We start from the raw sequence: 19,025 nt of genomic DNA on the forward strand, positions 1-19,025 counted from the left end.
AGATTCCCACTGCATAGATTGTCAGTATTCTCGCAGCAAATCACAAATAACTTCTCTTGCTGAGAACTTGTAATTTTTATCTTAGCACATGACACAGAGCTCATTCCGTAAGTGACAGGATGTCCTAATCACATGCAATACGCTGAACTGCCCTGTTTGATTGCATTTAGACATCTGCAAAGCTACAATTATGTGAGGGAAATTGGCACCTTAAGAAACCTGTTTTAGGAGCTGCAAAGGTGACGGTAATAAGACAGACTATAACCCGCATTCCAGACCTACTGAGTTTGATAGGACATTGGAAAGGCTTAGTCTGGCAGGCCTGGCTTCCTGGAGTCCCCCCATCCATTTTACTTTTAACGGAGACAGAAATTCAGCTCCTCAAAGGTATTCAGGTGCCTAATTCCCATTGGGAATCTAGAGTGCTGCAGTTCTCCAGTGGTGTTCCATGGACTATCCATGTCCCACACAGCTGCAGAAAGCAGCACTCGGAGAATAAGGCTCTAGGGGACTGGAAGGCTGCTCATGGCAGATCTCTCTCTTACAACACTGCCTGGAAAGCTGTCGCCCTGGAGCATGGCTGACTTTGAAGTCCCACAGTAGAGAAGCCATGGAACTGCTCCTGCTGCATTTCAGGGCCTGGTGGGGTTAAAGCTTTCTAGGACAAAGTATCAGCTGCACCCTCCATTTCCCACTGCCTGCTTCTGCAGTCACAGTTGCTCACTTAGAGGTGGATTTTGTGCACACAGTCAGTTACTCATTCAAACGGAGGGGCAGGGAAATAGGGTCTGGCTGGAGGCCAATTGGAAATTCCACCCCTGATCTTCTTCTGAATGCCGGCGTTGCTGTACTGACCCTGCCCAGCAGCGGGGGCGGATGGGTCACCCTGAGCTCCCACAGTGAAATGACACTTCAAAGGGGATTGCTGGGCGAGGTGACCCCCCCCTCCCCCCCGTACTGGGCTCGTTATCTGCACGAGTGTGAGAGAATTGGCCCTTTCTGCAATTCGCACCTTGGTTAAGTGTAATTTGCCACCTGAGCCTCTTGTACAGATAATTAAGTGCTTGGAGAAGAGGAAGCATTGTCTCTCGCCCTCCTTCTTCAAGGACAGGGAGCCCAGCCTCCCTCTGGTGATTTTCCCTTTCTCGGACATCGGCACTTGGATGAGGGAACCTGTTGAGAGGACAAAATCCCATTATTGGCCCTTTGTGTCTCTTCTCGCCTGCAGGGGGTGTAGTTAGTTCTGTTTCAGACACACGATGACAGAGTCAGACTGGCAAGGCAGCTGGTGAAGAAAGTAGCCGGATGCCTCAGGCAGGAAGCCATGTGCTGCAAAGGGCAGGAAGACCCAGCTGTCACAGCTGTGAACCAGGGAAGCGGATCAAATGAAGGCTTCCGTTAGCAGCCCTGGCACACAAAGAGTGCTCCGGGGTGAGACATCCCAGGGGCCCCCACACCGACTTTCCCACCCCCAAGGTCCCATGGTGGGGCTGCCGGGGGAGCACTACTGGCGGAGTAGCCATGTAGGGGGGCCTTTGCACACCCGCTGTGCTGCAGGGGGTCTGTGTGCCACTCTCACTCCATGGCAGGCCCCGAGCCCCTCCAGCCAAGCGTGCTCGACCGCCTCCTGCCACTGGACCTCCGAGCCATGACGTGGTGAGAAGGGGGCCCTTGGAGGCTTGCTGGAGCTCCTCATGACAAGGCCCTTGACTCTTCTCCACATCTAAGGGCAGTAAGGGCAGGGATCCAATACACTGGCGTGTCCCCCACTAAGGGGAAGTCTCTGTGGGAGCCCCGTGGAGAACAGCAGCACCTCACCATGGCTGACCCAAACCTGGGCTGCAATTAGACCTCGGGGAAAAGGCACAAAGAAAGGGATCCATCCACCACGAGCTCTCTGGGGAATGGCCCTGGTACAAAGCCACATCCTTCACGGGATGCAACGCTTACTAGGAGGCCAGGGCCAGCGAGCTGGAGCCCCAGGGCCAGCCCTCCCTGCTTGGCCCAGCCCTGCAGGGCAGCGTTTGTAAGTTGTGGTGGCACACAAGCTACCAAATGGCTGGTCTGACCGTGGGGGGCTGCCAGAGAGCAGCAGCACCCCGGCCATGCCCCTTTCTCCAGGCCATGCCCACTCCACAGGGCTGGAGGCTAAACTGACTCGCCACCCTGGGCATTCCCCTGGGTGCCGGTTACCAGAAGGTCAGGATCCCGCCCAATACTTGGCACTAGAAAACTATTTCATGCTATAACACACATGCCAGCTCTGTGGAGCAGGGCAATCCAGGAACAGAGACCGTCCGCACTCCAGTAGGTTTACAGCAGGAATGAATGGTCCCTATTTCTAATGTTACAGCTCTCCACGCAATGTCATGGCACTGTGCCCGACGCGGTGTCACCGTACTGGAAACGGGCAGCCAGGCAGCTCACCAGTGCAATGCATCGCACGGACAGAGGAGGGGGGAGTTATACAGGTGTAAACGTTATACCTTGTCTGACAAAAGTCTGGCTGGTGTCCAGGAGAATTTCACACCCTTCGATAATCATCCTTTCTATTGCCAGATTTTTTCGAATATTTTCTGTCTCACTCACTTCGTCGTGCATTATCCTAAAGAGGAGAAGAGACAACTGGAGACAGTGAAATCTGCCAGAGAACTGTTGGTGAAGATGGCAATGTGGCTTTTACACTCAACAGTAGCTGCATTAAGCATAGCTGAGATAAAGGACGGCAAAAGGAACCCAGCACTGCCCTCTACATACAGCCCTATACCCTGGAGGCTAGGAGACAACACACGTCCACCTGGAGTTGCTACGTTTCTAAATATAAAAATGTTGGCGGATTTTTGAATTTCCATTCTTGCTGGGAACTGCCCCGTCTGGCTGGATGACCTCTCCCTAGGCAGGCCATTTGTCTGGTTTTAAGCCAGAGGGTCCTTTTTTCCCTGTGGTTTATCCCCGTCCAGCACAGACAAAACTGGACGTGGTTTTGCCCAGTATCACAGACAGATGACGTCCTTCTGAAGAGCGCGCAGCTCCGCCCCCGCCAGCGTGACCCCACGCGCTGTTCCTGCACGAGATCATGCGGGCACAGGGTGGCAGGCGCTTTTCAAAATGGTGTCGGCGGTGTCGTCAGACGTCACAAAGGAGGGAAGGGCAAGCACTGACATCATCACGCCATGAACAGGACGAGGCTAGAAACCCCCCAGCCCCAAGAGCGCTTCTTCGGGTTCCCCCACAATCCGAAAGCTGGCCCTGGGTAGGGTGTTCACAGGCCCATGCGTCTGTCAAGCCTTTTTCAGACCTCTGACCCCAGGATGGCACTTCCGGGAATACTGGGATGTTCTCCAACATCTGCTGCTACACAGCATACCCCTGAATCCACAGCAGCAAATCCCACCCCACCACCCCGTCACCGGCCGACTCGTTACGGATTACAAATGCTAAAGCACTCCGGTTTGGGCAGCCCTTCTCGGCTGGAGCTGGCCTATTCCAGATGTGCTCTGCCGATAGGAAAGCACAGTGCGTTGTACAAACTCTTCCAACAGCCAGACAACGTACAAGAGGAAGCCTGTGGCACTGGTCTCGGGGCTACTGGGCGTGCCATGCTAGCGAGCTCCTCACCCACCTGAGTCAGCGTCAAGCTCCTGACCCGGCAAAGCAATTACGTGTGTGCTTAACTTTAAGCGTACAAGCAGCCCCGCTGAAGTCAGTGGGGAGAAGCACACGCTTACAAGTAAGTATGTGCTCAAGTGATTAGCTGGATCAGGGCCTAAAATACCTCAACATACTCAATCTGTGATACCTAACTGCAAGAGCCAGTGACAGAGCACAGACTGCAGATAAAAATATAGGCCCTAATCCTGCAATTGGCTCTGGGTCCTACCCTGGACCCCAGAGCCCACTAGGTTCCACACAGGCTTGTTGGTCTGCACTCGTGGGCCCAGCTGCAGGGTCAGGGCCGGAGACAGGCTTTCTGCATTTTGTATGCGAGTGCTGCAGTTCCGGGCTCTGCCCACAGCATGGCCTGCATCAGCTGATTCTACAGCTCGAGGAGGAAGAAATGGTGCAGGCTGGACTGTGCCAGCAACAAGTGATGCCACTCAGATCAACTCGGTGCACTGTTGCGAGGACATGGCCAACAGCGTTTGCATTTTTCAGAAGGAAACCGAAACCACTTGAAATGTGAGTGTTTCCACGCCGCACTTGGAAAGGAGAGGAAAAGCCCCTCTGTGCAGGCATGCACCTGAAAGCAGACTCATTTCGAGCCAGTACAGGTGCTGCCAGGCTGGCACCCACGTGACTGGCTCCGGGAGCAGCCAGCACAGAGCCCTGTGATTCGCATGACAAATTCTGGGTTCCAGAGGATTTAATAAAAAGAAAAGGAGGACTTGTGGCACCTCAGAGACTAACCAATTTATTTGAGCATAAGCTTTCGTGAGCTACAGCTCACTTCATCGGATGCATCGGATGCATTTAATGGCTCCGGTTCTTACCCCTTCCGTGCAGCAACGATTCCGCGAGCTCGAACTCCTCAGTCTTGTCTGGAGGACAGGGTTTGAAAATGGATTTCAGCACTGGTTCCCCCAGATCAGTGCTAAAGAGGCTGTGAATGCTAGCAGTGTCTCAAGACACTTTCTGAAGTGCTGCTGGAACTGATTTACTCACCCTTGCTCTGTTCTCAGTACTGATTCAGGGGAAATCGACACAGACAACCAGCTTCAGCAGCAGCTTCTTGTCCTGGTCTGGACAAAACTACTGTGTTTTAGGAGGACTCTGTCCTTTTCTGGGAGGGGAGGCAAATGGGACTAATTCATTGATTCATTGACAAATCTAATTCATTGATTTGTAAATCACAGAGCTCAGAACGACAGGATGTGACACAAGTGCTCGGTTCTATTTGGGAGGTTTGTGGTTTCATGCCCTTGGCACCCGCAGGTGAAGGAGCGTTCAATGCTTCTCAGCATTCGTACAACGAGCATCATGATGTTCAAAGGGAAGGTCCGAACCTGAAATAATACAGGCCACCTTGGACCCGTCCTTTCCCCTGCACCCTGTGCACCACAGATTCTGCTCAGGACGCCACTTTGGTCCCCCCGGCAGACTCACTACCATAGAGCCACAAAGCAGTGCCGACAGATTCGGCACACTCAGCAAGTTCATGGATGGCCTCATGGAGCAGCAGACCAGAATGATATTCACGCATTTGGGAGGGAAATGGCTAAGAAAGGATTCAGCTTCCCCTTAGCTTCTCCTATATTTCACCTCAAAAGGAACACCCCTTCCCCTCCCCCAGCATACACACGGCCTCTCCACCACGCCTGCCCTATGGAGACAAGAACCGCTGCCGTGGCAGAGCCTTTGAAGCCTTCCTTGGAAGGAGAAGGAATCGACCCGTGATGGTTCTGACCTGGAAAGCTCTTCTAGCTTGGACTTGGCGTAGTCCAAGCTGTTCCTCTCCACGTGCTCATGGGGCGTGTGCGCCAGCAGCTCATGTAACGTCAGAATGTATCTGGGAATCTGAGTCGGAACCGGAAATCAGGGGTCAGCAGAAGGAACAATCACGGCAGCGAATTAGCATTAACTCTCACGTAAGGACGACTGGTTTGTACAAAGTGAACTGGGCAATTAGGGAAGGCTGGGCCCCCAGCCTCCACAAACTTCTTTGTGCTGCTCCATAAAGTCACGAGCGCCCACCTATCCAGCCCTGCACCGAGCCCCACTCCGGAAAGCGACCCCTTCCCCATGCACAGGCCCAGGTCCTGCCCCAGCACCACTACTGGGGTCCTCCACCAAGCCCCGGTTCATATCCTGTAATTCAGGTACCAGCATTTAATGGTTAACTGGGCCTCACCCTGGTCTTTCCGGAACTCACAAGTTTCAGCTGGAGGCTTCGTTTCAAAAATAACCCTTATGTCCCACCCAGCCATGGCGGGCAGGGGGCTCGCAGGATGGTGGTTCTAAAGCGGAGTTATTCCCTGTGTCTGGGAAAGCGAGAACGGCTCTCGCGCTCACGTGTACTCTGCTTGCCACGGTCTCGGACAGGCAGAGGGTGGCGGGCCCCGCCCAATGCTCATGCTTAGGGATGCTGAGACTTACAGGGGCTTCGTTTCCCATCACTGAGCATGGCAGCAAAGTGAGGAGCCCCAGGCTTGCCCCGGGGAGTACTGGCTGGCTTTGACTCTGCCCCCTGGGGTCTCTGGAGGATCAGCCGGAGGCCGTGGGTGAATGGAGAGGGACCCGGCGATGGGAGTAACTCAGAGTCCAACAGGCTCGTTACCTGGTGGGTGAGTGTTTCAAGCTGGGTGTGGCTTTCCCGGCTGAGGGAGTCGGGCTCTCACACTGCCAGGTCTCCAGTGCCCTTGTAAGGAGGGGCTGAGGCTGAGGCACCCCCCTGAGCTCAGTCTAGAGCGACTCCAGAATGGTCTATGGTGCTGGGGTGGAGGGGGTGGGAGGTGGGATTGGAAGGCTAGGAAGCCAACCTAGGGGCCATCCCTGCCCCCATGCAGGGTGCGAATGACTGTCTGCAGGGAGGGAGCCCGCTGGGCTGTGACCGGGCTCAGAGAGGCTGAGCCTACGTTTGGCTGGTCACTTCGTGGCCTGGAATACTGCAAAGGAACTCCTCTTCTAAACAGCCAGCCAGGCCCCCTCCTTCTCCATTGCCCTGGGAGACTATTTATACGCAGCGCGCAGGAGACTCAACAGATCTGGGGAGCAAGAGGCTTCCTCGCTGAATTTTATGGCCCGCTAGCGCCTGCCACGAGAGCCACGTGTCACCTGGAACATGGGGTACGTCAGGAAGGTCTCCAACGTCCTCTCCTCGCAGTCCGGCTTGGCCTCGTAGTGCTTCAGCAGCTTGTCGAAGTCGCGGTTCTGCTTGCAGTGGGCCAGGATCTGCAGGCTGTACTGATGGTTTCTCACGAACTCCTGGTAGATGTTCAGCATGGGCAGCAGGATGTCAAACAAATCAGCTGCAAGCAAGCAGGCAACGAGCTGGTTACAGCACCGCATGAGAGCCTCGCACTCCCACTGGGCTCCAGCCACGGCAGCATCGGTGCCGGGCGGACAGGCTCACTCACCCGTGCCTGGCCCGAATGAAGACGGGAGCCACTGATTTGTGGGTGTGTCTGACATTTACGGGAGTGACACGTCACACGCTGGCTCTGTGCCTGGATTTTGGGTTTGAAGAAATGGGCATTTGCACAGCGAGGAAATCCAAGCCCAGTTTGGCTGGCCTTCCTGGAGCTCACCGCTTTAGGGACATGCACCTTCCAAGGTGTGTCAGGCAGTAGGTGGGGGTGCTGGGACTTGCATCGTGCCAGGTGGAGAAGCCCTGCCTGCTGCATGTTTCCTATGGCATTGAGGGGTGAGGCATGTCACCCTGCACCCTCTGAGCGCCCACAAAAACCACAGGAAGAGAGCTTTACAATGGGGGACTCAAGACTGTGCTCCCTGTCTGAGAACTACTGCGCAGAGCACTGGAGCAGCTCCTGAACGAGGAGCTGGGGTGGAACAGTCAGCGAGGAGCTGCTGGATTGGCAAATCTCTGTGATGTAACTGTGGGATCCACCAGGGCTGTGTGGGTAACATGCCTGGGCACATGTCAAGAACCTTCAGCATCACAATAAACTCTTCTGTGAATAAAGAAAAGTCCCATGAGGTCAGCCAGTCAGGTCACTGGATTACAAAACTAGGACCTGAGCTGCATGGTCGACTAGAATGGGTTTGGGGTTTTTTCCCACGAATGAAAAAAATGTATGCCTTACCACAACAATTAGCAACAATTCAGTGCAGTGACGTAGCTCAGAGAGAACAACTGTAAAGTTTATTAGAAGAAAGGACAGGCAAGAGCTAATGAGAGTGAGGAAGAACATGCAATAAAGAAACAGCATCTACTCACCAAGCACTAGCGTTGGCCAGCTAGAGATTCTTGCTTTCAGGCCTTGATAAAAGATCTGGTGCAAAAACATGATTGTTTCACTGAAAGATAAACCAAAAGGTAAAGAGGTGGATGAACAAGAACCAGCTAACAATGTAAGACTCCTGGCACTTCTAACGGGGGGAGGCCAGATAAGCACTGCAAAATGAGGATGAGACTGGGTGGACTGGCTGATGAGGAGAGACTGAAAGAGTGACGGATGGAGAGAAATTCCTCAGCGTGGGACGAGGGGAAGAATTAGTGGGAATAGTGGGATATGAGGAAGAAAGGGAAAGTGTGAGCAGGTCCTGTTTCCCAGTAGTGAGATGTAGGATCCCGTGAATAGTCTCCTAAGTGCTGTAATGAAGGATCATCCCGGGGAACATTTAAAACAAGCAGCCAGCACCACACCCGGGGACGTGGACAACAAGAGAACCGTGCACTAGCAAGAGGCGTCCTGTATTTCAGTCTGGAGAGACGGATTCCCTGGAGACGGGCAGCTGCCCAAAGCCACTCCCTAGCAAGACACCAAACGTGCACACCACACCTCGACTGGGGCCATTCCTGAGTCCAGCTGGCTGCTGCTCCCCTCCACAAAGGACTGGGAATGATATGCAGAGTGCTGGAGCTTGTCGAGTTTCTCTCACACCCTCTTAAATAACCTCTTTGAGCCTCTGTCTGCTGCTCCTAGCCTCTGCTCTGTCCCTGCCTTGTCTCTCTTCTTCATTTAATAACCAGGTGAGCAGAAGGCTGCACAGCGGCCCAGGTGGGCCCTGACCTTGCACCTGCCCCGTAGATTTCCCCAGCTTCCATTCCACTCTCTATCGAAGCACCCCAAAATAATTTTGCATCAATTAGTTACGATTTCCCTCCAGCATTCAGAGTTGACAGTCCTCGATTAACTCATCAGTCTAGGTGCTTCACCATTACAGCCATAATTAGTTTTACCACTATCATCCTACCTGCAGAATTCAAATGTGCAGGTCTGTACTTTCCTGTACCAAGGACCTGGCTTTATTATCAGCAAGTCCTTCGGCTATTCCCCGCCCACCCCCCCTCTGCACAGGTGTCTGATTTGGTAGGTTAGGGTTGCCTAGTTTTTGTTGTCTTTTGCATTCAGCGCGGGATGCCCCCGGCTTGGGACAGTTGTCAGGTCTCTTCCTCCCCAGTTTGCAGGCAAGGTGCCGATTAGGGTTTCCTCCTTTGCTACGACTTTTTCCTTCTCTGGGGAATTTCTGCTTTCCCCTGCTACATTTCCCTCATCTTCCTTTACTGACAGGGAGGCAAAGGAGTTGTTTAATTTTCAGCAGTACATAAATGACCTTTGCCATCTGCTTGCCAGACCCTTCCTGCTGCCTTCCCTGACCTGCTGCCCCAGGCACAGATCTCATTAGTTCTGTGACCCTCTTGCAGAGTTTTTCTTTGCTGGGTGCGGCTGTGCTGCTCTCCTCATTTTTCACGCTCTCTCAAAGTCACTTGGCTGTGTTTGCAGGCTTCTTGGTGCCTGATGGGGATACCTCTCAGGGCCCTCCCTTCCCCCTGGCATCGGTGCCTGGTGGACAGTTTCACACACCACTCACCTCCGCCCGGTCTGAATGAAGATGGTAGCCACTGCTCTGGGTTTGTGTGCCACATTTATAGGAGTGAAATTTCACTCATGGGTTCGTGTCTGTATTTTGGGTTTGAAAAAATGGACATTCGCCCAACAAGGATCTGCCAGGGCTTAATTTGTGCCGGGGCTGAGCTCTGGCACCCCTTTCAATACAAATTAAGCACTGGGGGAGGCAGCAGGGCCTGGAGGTGATTGGTGTGGGTGGGGGAGAGCCCGTGAAGGCTAGGGGTGATGGGGGGGGGGGGAGTTTATATAGAAGTTTGGCCAGGGTGCCATTTTCCCTAAAGCCGGCCCTGGATAGCAGGGACCGGACTCAATGACCCCTTCCAGTCTGATGTCTGATGATTTCCCTGAGGCTGTATCAGATAATCTCCATCTTCTTGAAAGCATCACCTCTTCAACCTACTTCGTCTCATTACAGCAGGAGCAAGAGCTGTCACTGCATTTCCCAGAGGGGATGGAACCGCTCACCCACAACTGAAGCACGGAGAGCTGTGGGGTGGATTGCGCTAGCCAGCAATGCGACAGCAAGGAAACGGGGAAATAGGTTCTGCCATTGTCCTACATGAAGAAAGGAATCCCCAGAGTCGGAAGCTAGTCAGGATACAGGGCTCCCTCTCCTGTGTGGCCCCTCTGAACACACTAACGATACTTCACTGCTAACTCAGCCAAACCGTTTCTGAGGGTCAGTAAAAGTCAACTAACTTTCTCTCGCCCATTTCCGTAGGGCTCTGCATTTTCTGGTTTAAGCTGGAATCAGAAATAGCCTGAAAAATTCTCTTCTTAGTATAGTTCTGAGTTACCTAAAACTGGGAAATACCAGGAAATTAATGAGATCTCCTGATTCCCAGAACAGAGAGGGCTGTTCTGATAAGTTCAGATGTGTCTCTGAATATTTCAATATCCACTCAACACTAATCCAAAGGAAGGGCTTATCTTTAGGTAAGCTAAACAAGGCAACATGGGGGCTAAGGGGTGGTCTAACTTAATGCATTTACATAGATCTTGGAAGGCCTAGAATTAAAAACGGTCCTGAATCAAAATCCTGGATGTGAACAGTTGCAGAGTTTGGGAAAGCTCAGATCAAGATCCAGGGTCAAATTGCAGCTTCTCCATCTCTCTATAATGGGCCAAACCCCAGCTGCAAATGGGCCTGGAGCTTTGGGAACGTGAGGATTGGAATTCTGTCGCCAGGGACCATTTCTGTCCTTTGGGTGTTACAACACTCTAGGACAAGTATTTTACTTTTCATTAGTCCAATCCCAGTTAAAACTGGCCCCAACCTAAGGGAGGGGGAAAACAGGCTAGAGAGTCTGCCCATAAATGAATGCCGGGTTGGCACTTTCAGTGCTGGGAAGGATACAGTGCATCTGTAGCCATAGCAACAGAGCGAGTGGTTTCTGGATGACAGGCGCAGTGATGAAAGCAGGATTTCAGGGAGTTTCAGCTCCCTCTGACAGAGCATTCAGCACTGCACTGGGCTGGCCTGAAGGGGTGAGCTCAGCACTGCCTGCCATGGGCGTGCACTGGAAAATCCCACATGAGGCGGGTTTGGTTTCCTGGACAGCTTTGTGGAAGTTGCAGCGAGATAACGGCAGCAGCATCCCCTCAAGTGTGTGTGTCCTTAACGCTGAAGAACTTACTTCTTCCCAGGGGAGGTTGCAATCTCCTCTAGTCCTAAGGTTTGGTCCAAATTTCGTGCCTTCTGCAGTCCTCTCCTAGTAATTAGGAGGCCAAATCCCTCTTGGGCATGGCCTGCACTGTTCAGCTGGCCTCTTGCAGTTTAACTCACTAGGGGATTTTTCTTTCCCTAGGTTAGTTAGTTCAGCCCGTCAATGGACAAACCCGACAGCAGCCAGTGCGAAGTTCTGCTCTCCCAGACTAGACCACCTCCCTCACAGGCCTTGCAGAGTCTCTCCTTGCTTCCTGCTGAACCATTTTCTGTCACATGATCCGTGAAAGTAAATAGCCAGAACAAAACCACTCGGGTATCAGCACCTTAAACCAGCACTGAATTCTGACGGGCCCTTGGGAAAATAACACTGATGCTGGGTTGGGGTTTCTACGTCTCTCCCCTCTCTTCCTAGGTCAGTTGGACTGACAACCCAGACAGGGAGAGTAGGAGGTTTCTGGGGGTACAGTAGGAGGTGGAGGGGAGGGAGGGGGAGACAGATGATCAACTTGTGTAGTAAATAGTAACATAGTGCTAAACTTTCCCTCCCACACCAGGGGCCTGCTAAGGCTGACATCGGACTGAGCGTATCCACTGGGAACCTTAAAGGAGTGAGCCAGGAACGACTCTATTGAAAGAGCTTTGTACCCCAACCGCCGAGGAGTTGAACTGTGCTCTAGGGGATGTCGCACACCAGATGTTACCCATCGGGCAGATGTTGGCCATGGCGGGTTTCCGTTCTCTCTAGCAAGACCAGCTCTAGAGTAGGACTTTGTATTACGATCTGTCCGAGAGTCGATGTCCTCATGCAGGATTCAGCAGGGATTGCTACTGTTAAACCTGGCATGTCACAGAGACACACTTGGCAATGCCTTTGTTTGGCCCAGGCCGGATTTACGCATCTTAATTCTTCCTCCTCAGCCAGGGCCTGTGGATGGATTGGGCTCTGTGCAGTTCATGGTGGCTCTGACCTACAGCATCGCTCAAAGCACAGAGCATTATGCAGACCGCAGGTGAGGGATTACACCTGCTCTCTCTACACAAAACATCTCCCAGATAGTATGTTCTCTCCTTCCCTTTTTCTTCTGTGCAGCTGTTGAACGTATTCTGCTTCTGCCTCCAGCATGCTGAAGATAACCTGGTTCCTTTTCCTCAGTGACCCATTCATTATACAGAGATAACCTCAGCTCTCTTGCCTAAGCCAATGGGAAACCAAAGCAATCTAACTTAGCTCCTTCAGCTGTCAGTCCCGGTGCACATCCCATTGTCTCAGGACAGAGCAGCTGGCACAGAACTCAACTCTTTTGAAAAACAAGGATCCGTAGCACTTCCCGTTTTCAATGAGTGCATGAACACACAGTCGCTGCTGAGAGATTTCACTGTATGGCTCCTCTGTGCACAACAGACCCTTTGCACATTTGGATTTCTTCCTGTGGCAGGGAGTTGACTGACATTTTTCTAGTTAGATACCAGGCACCCACCCTTACTGCAGGGAGCAGAGCCGTAAGGAAACTTTTTTACGCTTGGAACGTGGGTGGGATTGATGTAAGCCCTGGAGCCATCCAAAAACTAGGGGAAACCTTAGGTATGAGAAGCACCTTATAGCAAATCAGGGAAGCTGATTCCTCTATTTATTTGCTCTTCAAGGCCTGGGCTATTTGTTCATCACCTGGCCTCATGCTCCCCCGTGTGGAACACTGGAAGTTGTTTCTGGATAAGTAAGAAGAGGACTGGGGGATGGGTAGGTGAGCTGAGAAACTCCTAAATCTGGTCCCATGCAGAAAAGGCCTAATGTAGGTGACAGGCTAGGCAAGAGGGGGGCCAAGAGTCTCCTTGTATTCTCCCGCTCATTCTCCCCAGGCCTCTGAAACCCCTGCTCCCGAGAGAAAGAGCACCCTTAGGGGTGACTCTGAATGCTTAGCTGCAGAGAGCTCTGTCAAGGAGTCCCTCCGTCGGGAACATTGCCGGGCACTGCCCAGGCCTGCAGGCGCTCATCAGAGTGACCAAAATCCCATGGCAGGTCTAGTGAATCCATTGACAACCCTGACCTCCCTGACGCAGGAACGTGCTCCCTGGTTGGACAGTCACCGACACCAAGTGCTCTAAACCCAGCAAAAGTGCCTGCAATCACCAAGCAGCCAGTTGTGAAGGGGGGACTGGGCATATACCCCCGCTTCCTTTGCATCCTGTCCCGTTACCGTCAGTACACCGCCAGCTTCCTCTGAGCATGGGTCATCCAAGAACGGTGCTCACCTGTTCAGGAATATGCTGCTGACATCATCGTGGGTGATGGGAGGTTTCTTGGAGCTCGCTGCCATCCTCAGCGGGCGAAGGAAGTTGTTGACCAGAATGTGCAGCTGTTGAACGTATTCTGCTTCTGCCTCCAGCATGCTGAAGACAACCTGGTTCCTTTTCCTCATGCTGTCAGCGTGAGGAGATCGGATATAGTCCTGAATGATCGTCTTCCATTTTCTCCTGCATAGCCAGCCCCGTAGAAAGCTCTGGACCTGTTAACAGATTGACAATCTCATTAGGGGTTTTACACGATAGCCTGGGCTAGCATTTATGCAGCAGTTTAGGTGCAAAGACCAAAAAGCTCTTCTATTAACAGACCATTGTGTGGCAGTTCTACCTCAATACATTTGCTAATGATGTTCATGGGGCTTTGTGCTGAACCGTTCATAACGGTTTCTGTTATCTGTACTTCGGTATGTCCTCGCTGCAGGGAAATGAACAATAACTCATTTAAATGAGATCGCCTCTTTCTCCTTTTACAAAGATGAATGTAAGTCTCACTATTAAATGAAAAGAAAACCCCATTAACATTTGCCCCTTCCACTGCACATGTAAAAAGTACAGCGCCTTATACTGTCAGCAGGACTGTCAGGGTATGAAAATACCCAACCAACCCAGTACCTAACACATATCTGTCCATCTGTCCATCTACCAATTAACTGATCAACCAGTAGGTTTGTGCGCACACAGAGACAGATTTGCTAAGTTAAAAACAAAAAGCTTTTGGAATATACCCAAATCTGTATCTAGATCTAGCCACAGACAGATATATGCAGCCAGCCCCGCACACCCACTTAAACCTGAAAGTGCAATGTTTTAAGGCTGAAATCTCCTACACAACAAACAAAGGCATCCCAACAACTCAACAGCTCTGCACTGGTGGGGGCATGGCCAGGACTCCTTCTCCTGTACATGTGTCACTCTAACTGCAGTCAGTGGGAGTTCTCCATGGAGGTGGAGTAACTGCAGGACCAGGTTTCTGTGCAGGTGAAACTGACCCCAAGAAGAGACGGTGATGATTTTGTGTGCAAGATGTAGTTAGCCCAAGATGCTCTCCTGCAATGGTCAGATTTAACTCCTTTTCTGCTGGTAGCTTTAGAAATATTAGAGCAGGCTGTATAACAAATAGTGATTGCTTTAAAGGACTATTTGTTCTCTGCAAGGAATAATCCATTCTAACACAATTTCCTTGCAGCATCTCGCAGTCTGTAAATCTCTGCCTGTAGGGAATCCTGCTTTTCACAGGTCCCCACTGCACGGATGTGGCAAGATTTAAGACGGGGCTATTCATCTAGGTGCTGGCACCATTAGGGCAGTGAGGTGCCCACGCCAACAGCAGAAGGGGTCAGTACTGAAGAAGACAGAGACAATTAACATAAAGCTTTGCAGAGCAGTGGTGCACATTCTCCTTCATGAATTCATAGAGTGGGGACGGCTCGTCGAACAGCCCAGCCCAGGCAACACCCAAACAGGTAGCAAAGACCAAGCTTCACTCCCTGAAATAAATTTCAAGTCAAGTGTTCACGTCACAGCTCCTTAAAGGCCATTAGCAAGTACCCAGTGCCAGGGTTTAGTCACAACTTCTGCGAACGTCTTTAACACGACAAAACAAACCTTTTTGATTTTCTTGATATCGCTGTCATCGTCATTTGGCACACTGCTCTGAGTGGACTGGATGCGCTCGTTATCTTTAAGCAAGGAGGCAATCTACAAACACACAGGAAAACACGCTGACCAACAGGTCCAACACCGGCACTGCGAGACATCTCGGTACACAAGCGCGGGAAGTGAAAAGACATGTGTGAGCTAAGTCCTGTCCCCAGTTACATGCAGGCACCAGCCAGTAACTCCAAGGGTCAGAAGTGAATCGTGATAAAGTCATTCGACTCCCGTGCAGTGCTGAGATCTAGCCCTGATTCCATTTTAAATTACAATGTAATAGATTGTGTTGATTCTGCCTTTAATGAGAAAGCACTACGGATGCACTGATGAAAAGACAACAAGAGTATCGTAAAGATCAACAAAATAAACCAGTTGTATGTATCAGAATGTATCTGAAATATGGGTTGAACACATTTTATCCAAGATATTTTAAAAAATGGGAAATAGCATGTAACAGTTCTAGGCTAGAAACGTTGCCAGATACCAAATGCAAAACTGGGCACCTGCTCTATGATAAAGTCTCCAGACAGAGCTTGTCAAGAAATAGGGTGGGAAGAAATTGCAGAAAATTCTCAAGTCACTTTCATCCTGCACCTTTCAAAAATGAACAAGTTTTCATTTATTCACCATTTTGCATGAACATTTATATGGAACATTTTAGGCTATTAAATTTTCATTGTCAAAATAATTTCAGTTTTTAAAAAAAATCTTCCTCCCTTCCCTTCTCCTTCCCCCATCTTGTCACTGAAAACGGGGCAGGAAAAGAGGGAATGGGGGGGGGAGAGAAAACACCATAATTCAAAGAACAAAACTGAAAAAAAATTGACTTTTTTCAATTTTGTCAAATAAAACTAAAATTAAAATTAAAAGAGTTTCCAACAAGGAATCAACTTGCTCTATTCAATGTGCTGTCCTAGTATTGGGAACGGGGTGACTATGGTGCAAAACAGCAATACGCTGGGTTACTGGGGGGTCACCAGTGCAAGGAGGCGGAGAACATCATCTCAGGACAAGAGAGGAGAGGCAGAAGAAGGTGGGTGGAGTTTGAAATTGAAATAGCTTCTGTCACATGGGGGCAACTGTGTGAATATCCAAAACAGGCCTTCTCCAGGGTTTGAACTGTGCCAAGACCATTCTGACAAAGCGGTTAGAATCTTGGGCAATTGGGATCTTGACAGAACACCTGCTGTATCCCTAACAGGAAACATTTCTTCCATATCCCTATAAAGCCCTATAGAATTTACTAGGGATGAAATCAGTAACCCCTATAGAAATTAAATAGGTTCCTATAGAAGTGATTTTTAACATATAGAATTTAATACGGAATGGGGTGCCTCTCTACAGAATTTTAAACCAACCTAAAGAAATTGCACTTCTGCAATAGACTTCGATAGGCTGCATGAAAAACGCTACAGCAAGGTGGTAACATTCTCTATCCAATTCTATCCGGCCTTTCCGTATGGGTATGGGGCTTTCCAAGCCAAGGAATTGCTGATTCAAAGGAAAGACAAGATGAAGCAGAGTTGTTCTTTCCCGTCCTTCCAGGGCCCTCTTTTACTTTTCAAATCTCCCTTTCCAGTCCTTGTTTTATGACTGACAGGCAACAGGTCGTTTTGCAGCTGAATTTTCACTGCACAGCCAGCTGCAGCCGTTCGTACAGAGCGACCCAGACTGCCACCGCTCTGCTCTAGCGCGAAGCATTTCATTCAGGAAAGCAGCATGTGCTTAACTTTAAGTATATGTTTCAATCCACTCGACTTATGCGCCTCCTCAAGCGCGTTGCTGAACAAGGATGTTTTTCTGAATTTGGGCCTAAGGGCCCAAACCTGCAAAGTGCTGAGCGCTCCCAAGAGGTCCCAAGCGCCCTTGCGTTCTCTGAGCTGCTGGGGTTCAGCACTACTCGGAAGCAATCAGAACTATGCAGGATCTGGCCTGAGTATCTCTTCCACAATGCTCCCAGCCCCTTGCTAGGCCGAGCAACAGGAGTTCTAAGGTTTGGCTCCAGAATAGCAGATGCCTCACTTGGAAGCAGGTCTCCTCAGCTCTGCCAACTGCACCACAGGGCCAGCCGCAAAACGGCATAATTAATTAATAATTAGAATTTATCAAAGACAGCACATTAATGACAAAACTGAATTATTTCAGATTTCCTACAATCTAATGGGTGAAATTACTTCTCCGAGCTGGGAGCGAGGCTTAAATCATCTAACTAATACACAGTGTGGGAAAGGGCTGGGTTTTCTTTTCTTTCTTTTTTAAATCAAGTAAGCAGAATTTGCACATTAAAGCAGAAGCTGATTATTTGATCTCTACTTCAAAGAACACGGAAGAGGGGAAAAAAACCACAAGGTAAAATCAAATGCATTTGGGCTCAGGGAAGTGCTAATTAACTGCTAGCACTTGGCCAGTTCCTAGATTATTGATTGCTTGGCATTTTTAATCCATAATCCCTTGGCCAATTTTAGGGTTTGCACACAACTCCCATATTTGCCTTATTAAAATGTCAATAATTATCACTGAGGCCTTTATCGCCAGGGACAGGCGGGATGGAAAACTTGACCCAGCTGAGATTAACAGCAGAAAATGGATATTAGGAGAGCTCACTTCATCCATCGCTTCGGAGAGCGGTAACAGCTGTATTTTTATTTAACAACTGCCATGGGTCCATAGGGTTTCATTTACCATCTCTATCAGGCCTCAGGGGTTCAACACCAGCCAGCTGTTTTTAATTCCAAGTGCTAACACTTAGGAATTGGTGATTATAAATAATAAAGCCTGCATTACAAAATCTCAGTACACCGGACCGTGGGGTTGTTTTTCCAGAGCTCCTCAGGGTCAGCTCGGCCTTTCTGTCCTGCAGTGTGCGCACTTGCCCCCCGGTGGATCCAACTGCAGGCCTGGGACTCAGTGACATTCTCGTAAAAATCCTGCCCCCAAATGGAGGGTACTGCGGATGGCACTTACTCCCTCTTTGCATATTGCAAGATAACCCTTGCAGAGGTGACGTTTATGCCGGACTCATCCGGGTGTTTCAGAAGAGCTCACTTCTCTGCCTTTGGCAAGCACCAGCTTGCGCCCAGGGTCCAGAGAGTGGAGTGTGTTTTTCTCACTGCCAGCCCTGCATAGTGGAACCAGCCACAGACAGCCCAGGACACCCCAGTTTTGTTAGCTGTAATTATTTTGCCAGCTGCTCTGCAGGCCTGTTCAGTTCTGGGTGTAATTCAAAGTGTTGCACTGATCTCTAAAGCCCAGGGTCCTGGCTGAGATGCTGGCTCTGCTTTAGGCACTGCACAGAGAGCCCCTTGCTAGGGGAAAACTCGGGGGGGGGGGGGGAAACTGAGCTACCAGGCACCAGATTTCAGGGCAAGGCAGCTGGTGACCAAGCGTTCTTGGTGGCAAAGCCCCTCAGCTATGAAGTTCTCTCCCCCTGCTGCTCCGACAGAGTTTGTTAATTTGTAGGATGTGGCCCAGAGCTTCTCTCTGTCCTTGGGCTGCTGGCTGGGAGGTGGGTGGGCATAGTTTCTGGGGGAGAGGGAGTCCCTTTGATTACTTTGGGGGGGTGCTGGTGCACAGGCACCCAGAGACTTTTGTAGTCAAGCATCATTAAAATGTAAAAAGGAAGAATCAGTATCCCAAGTAACCAGGATCCCAGGGCTGACTCTTTTGCCTAGAATACTGCCATGGGATCGTTAACAACCCTCCCGGCTAGCGTCTCGAGTGCTAGGACCAGAGTGGGTCAGGGATTGTCCAAAAAAGGTTCCGTTTCAACCACTCTCCCAATCGGAACTTTGTTTTAACAAAGTTTCAGAGATGTCAAAGCGTCCCACTTGGACATTTTCTAACTGAACAGTTTTGTTTTCGGTTCAGCACAA

At 50.6% G+C, this 19,025-nt stretch overlaps 1 protein-coding gene across 2 annotated transcripts in view; it reads right to left on the reverse strand.

The window, feature by feature from the left end:
* RASGRF1 (Ras protein specific guanine nucleotide releasing factor 1) overlaps positions 1 to 19,025 on the reverse strand; it is a 96,180-nt gene that overhangs the window by 45,416 nt on the left and 31,739 nt on the right. For both annotated transcript variants that reach the window (XM_073304567.1, XM_073304568.1), the window contains 7 exons: positions 15,106 to 15,198; positions 13,450 to 13,703; positions 7,895 to 7,974; positions 6,772 to 6,965; positions 5,405 to 5,514; positions 2,487 to 2,605; positions 1,013 to 1,173 (listed from right to left, as the gene is read on the reverse strand). In XM_073304567.1, coding sequence (XP_073160668.1) covers positions 1,013 to 1,173; positions 2,487 to 2,605; positions 5,405 to 5,514; positions 6,772 to 6,965; positions 7,895 to 7,974; positions 13,450 to 13,703; positions 15,106 to 15,198 — 1,011 coding nt within the window. The remainder of the gene's footprint in view (positions 1 to 1,012; positions 1,174 to 2,486; positions 2,606 to 5,404; positions 5,515 to 6,771; positions 6,966 to 7,894; positions 7,975 to 13,449; positions 13,704 to 15,105; positions 15,199 to 19,025) is intronic.

The sequence above is a fragment of the Lepidochelys kempii genome, chromosome 10 (genome assembly GCF_965140265.1).
Source record: "Lepidochelys kempii isolate rLepKem1 chromosome 10, rLepKem1.hap2, whole genome shotgun sequence".
Taxonomy (NCBI): Eukaryota; Metazoa; Chordata; order Testudines; family Cheloniidae; genus Lepidochelys; species Lepidochelys kempii.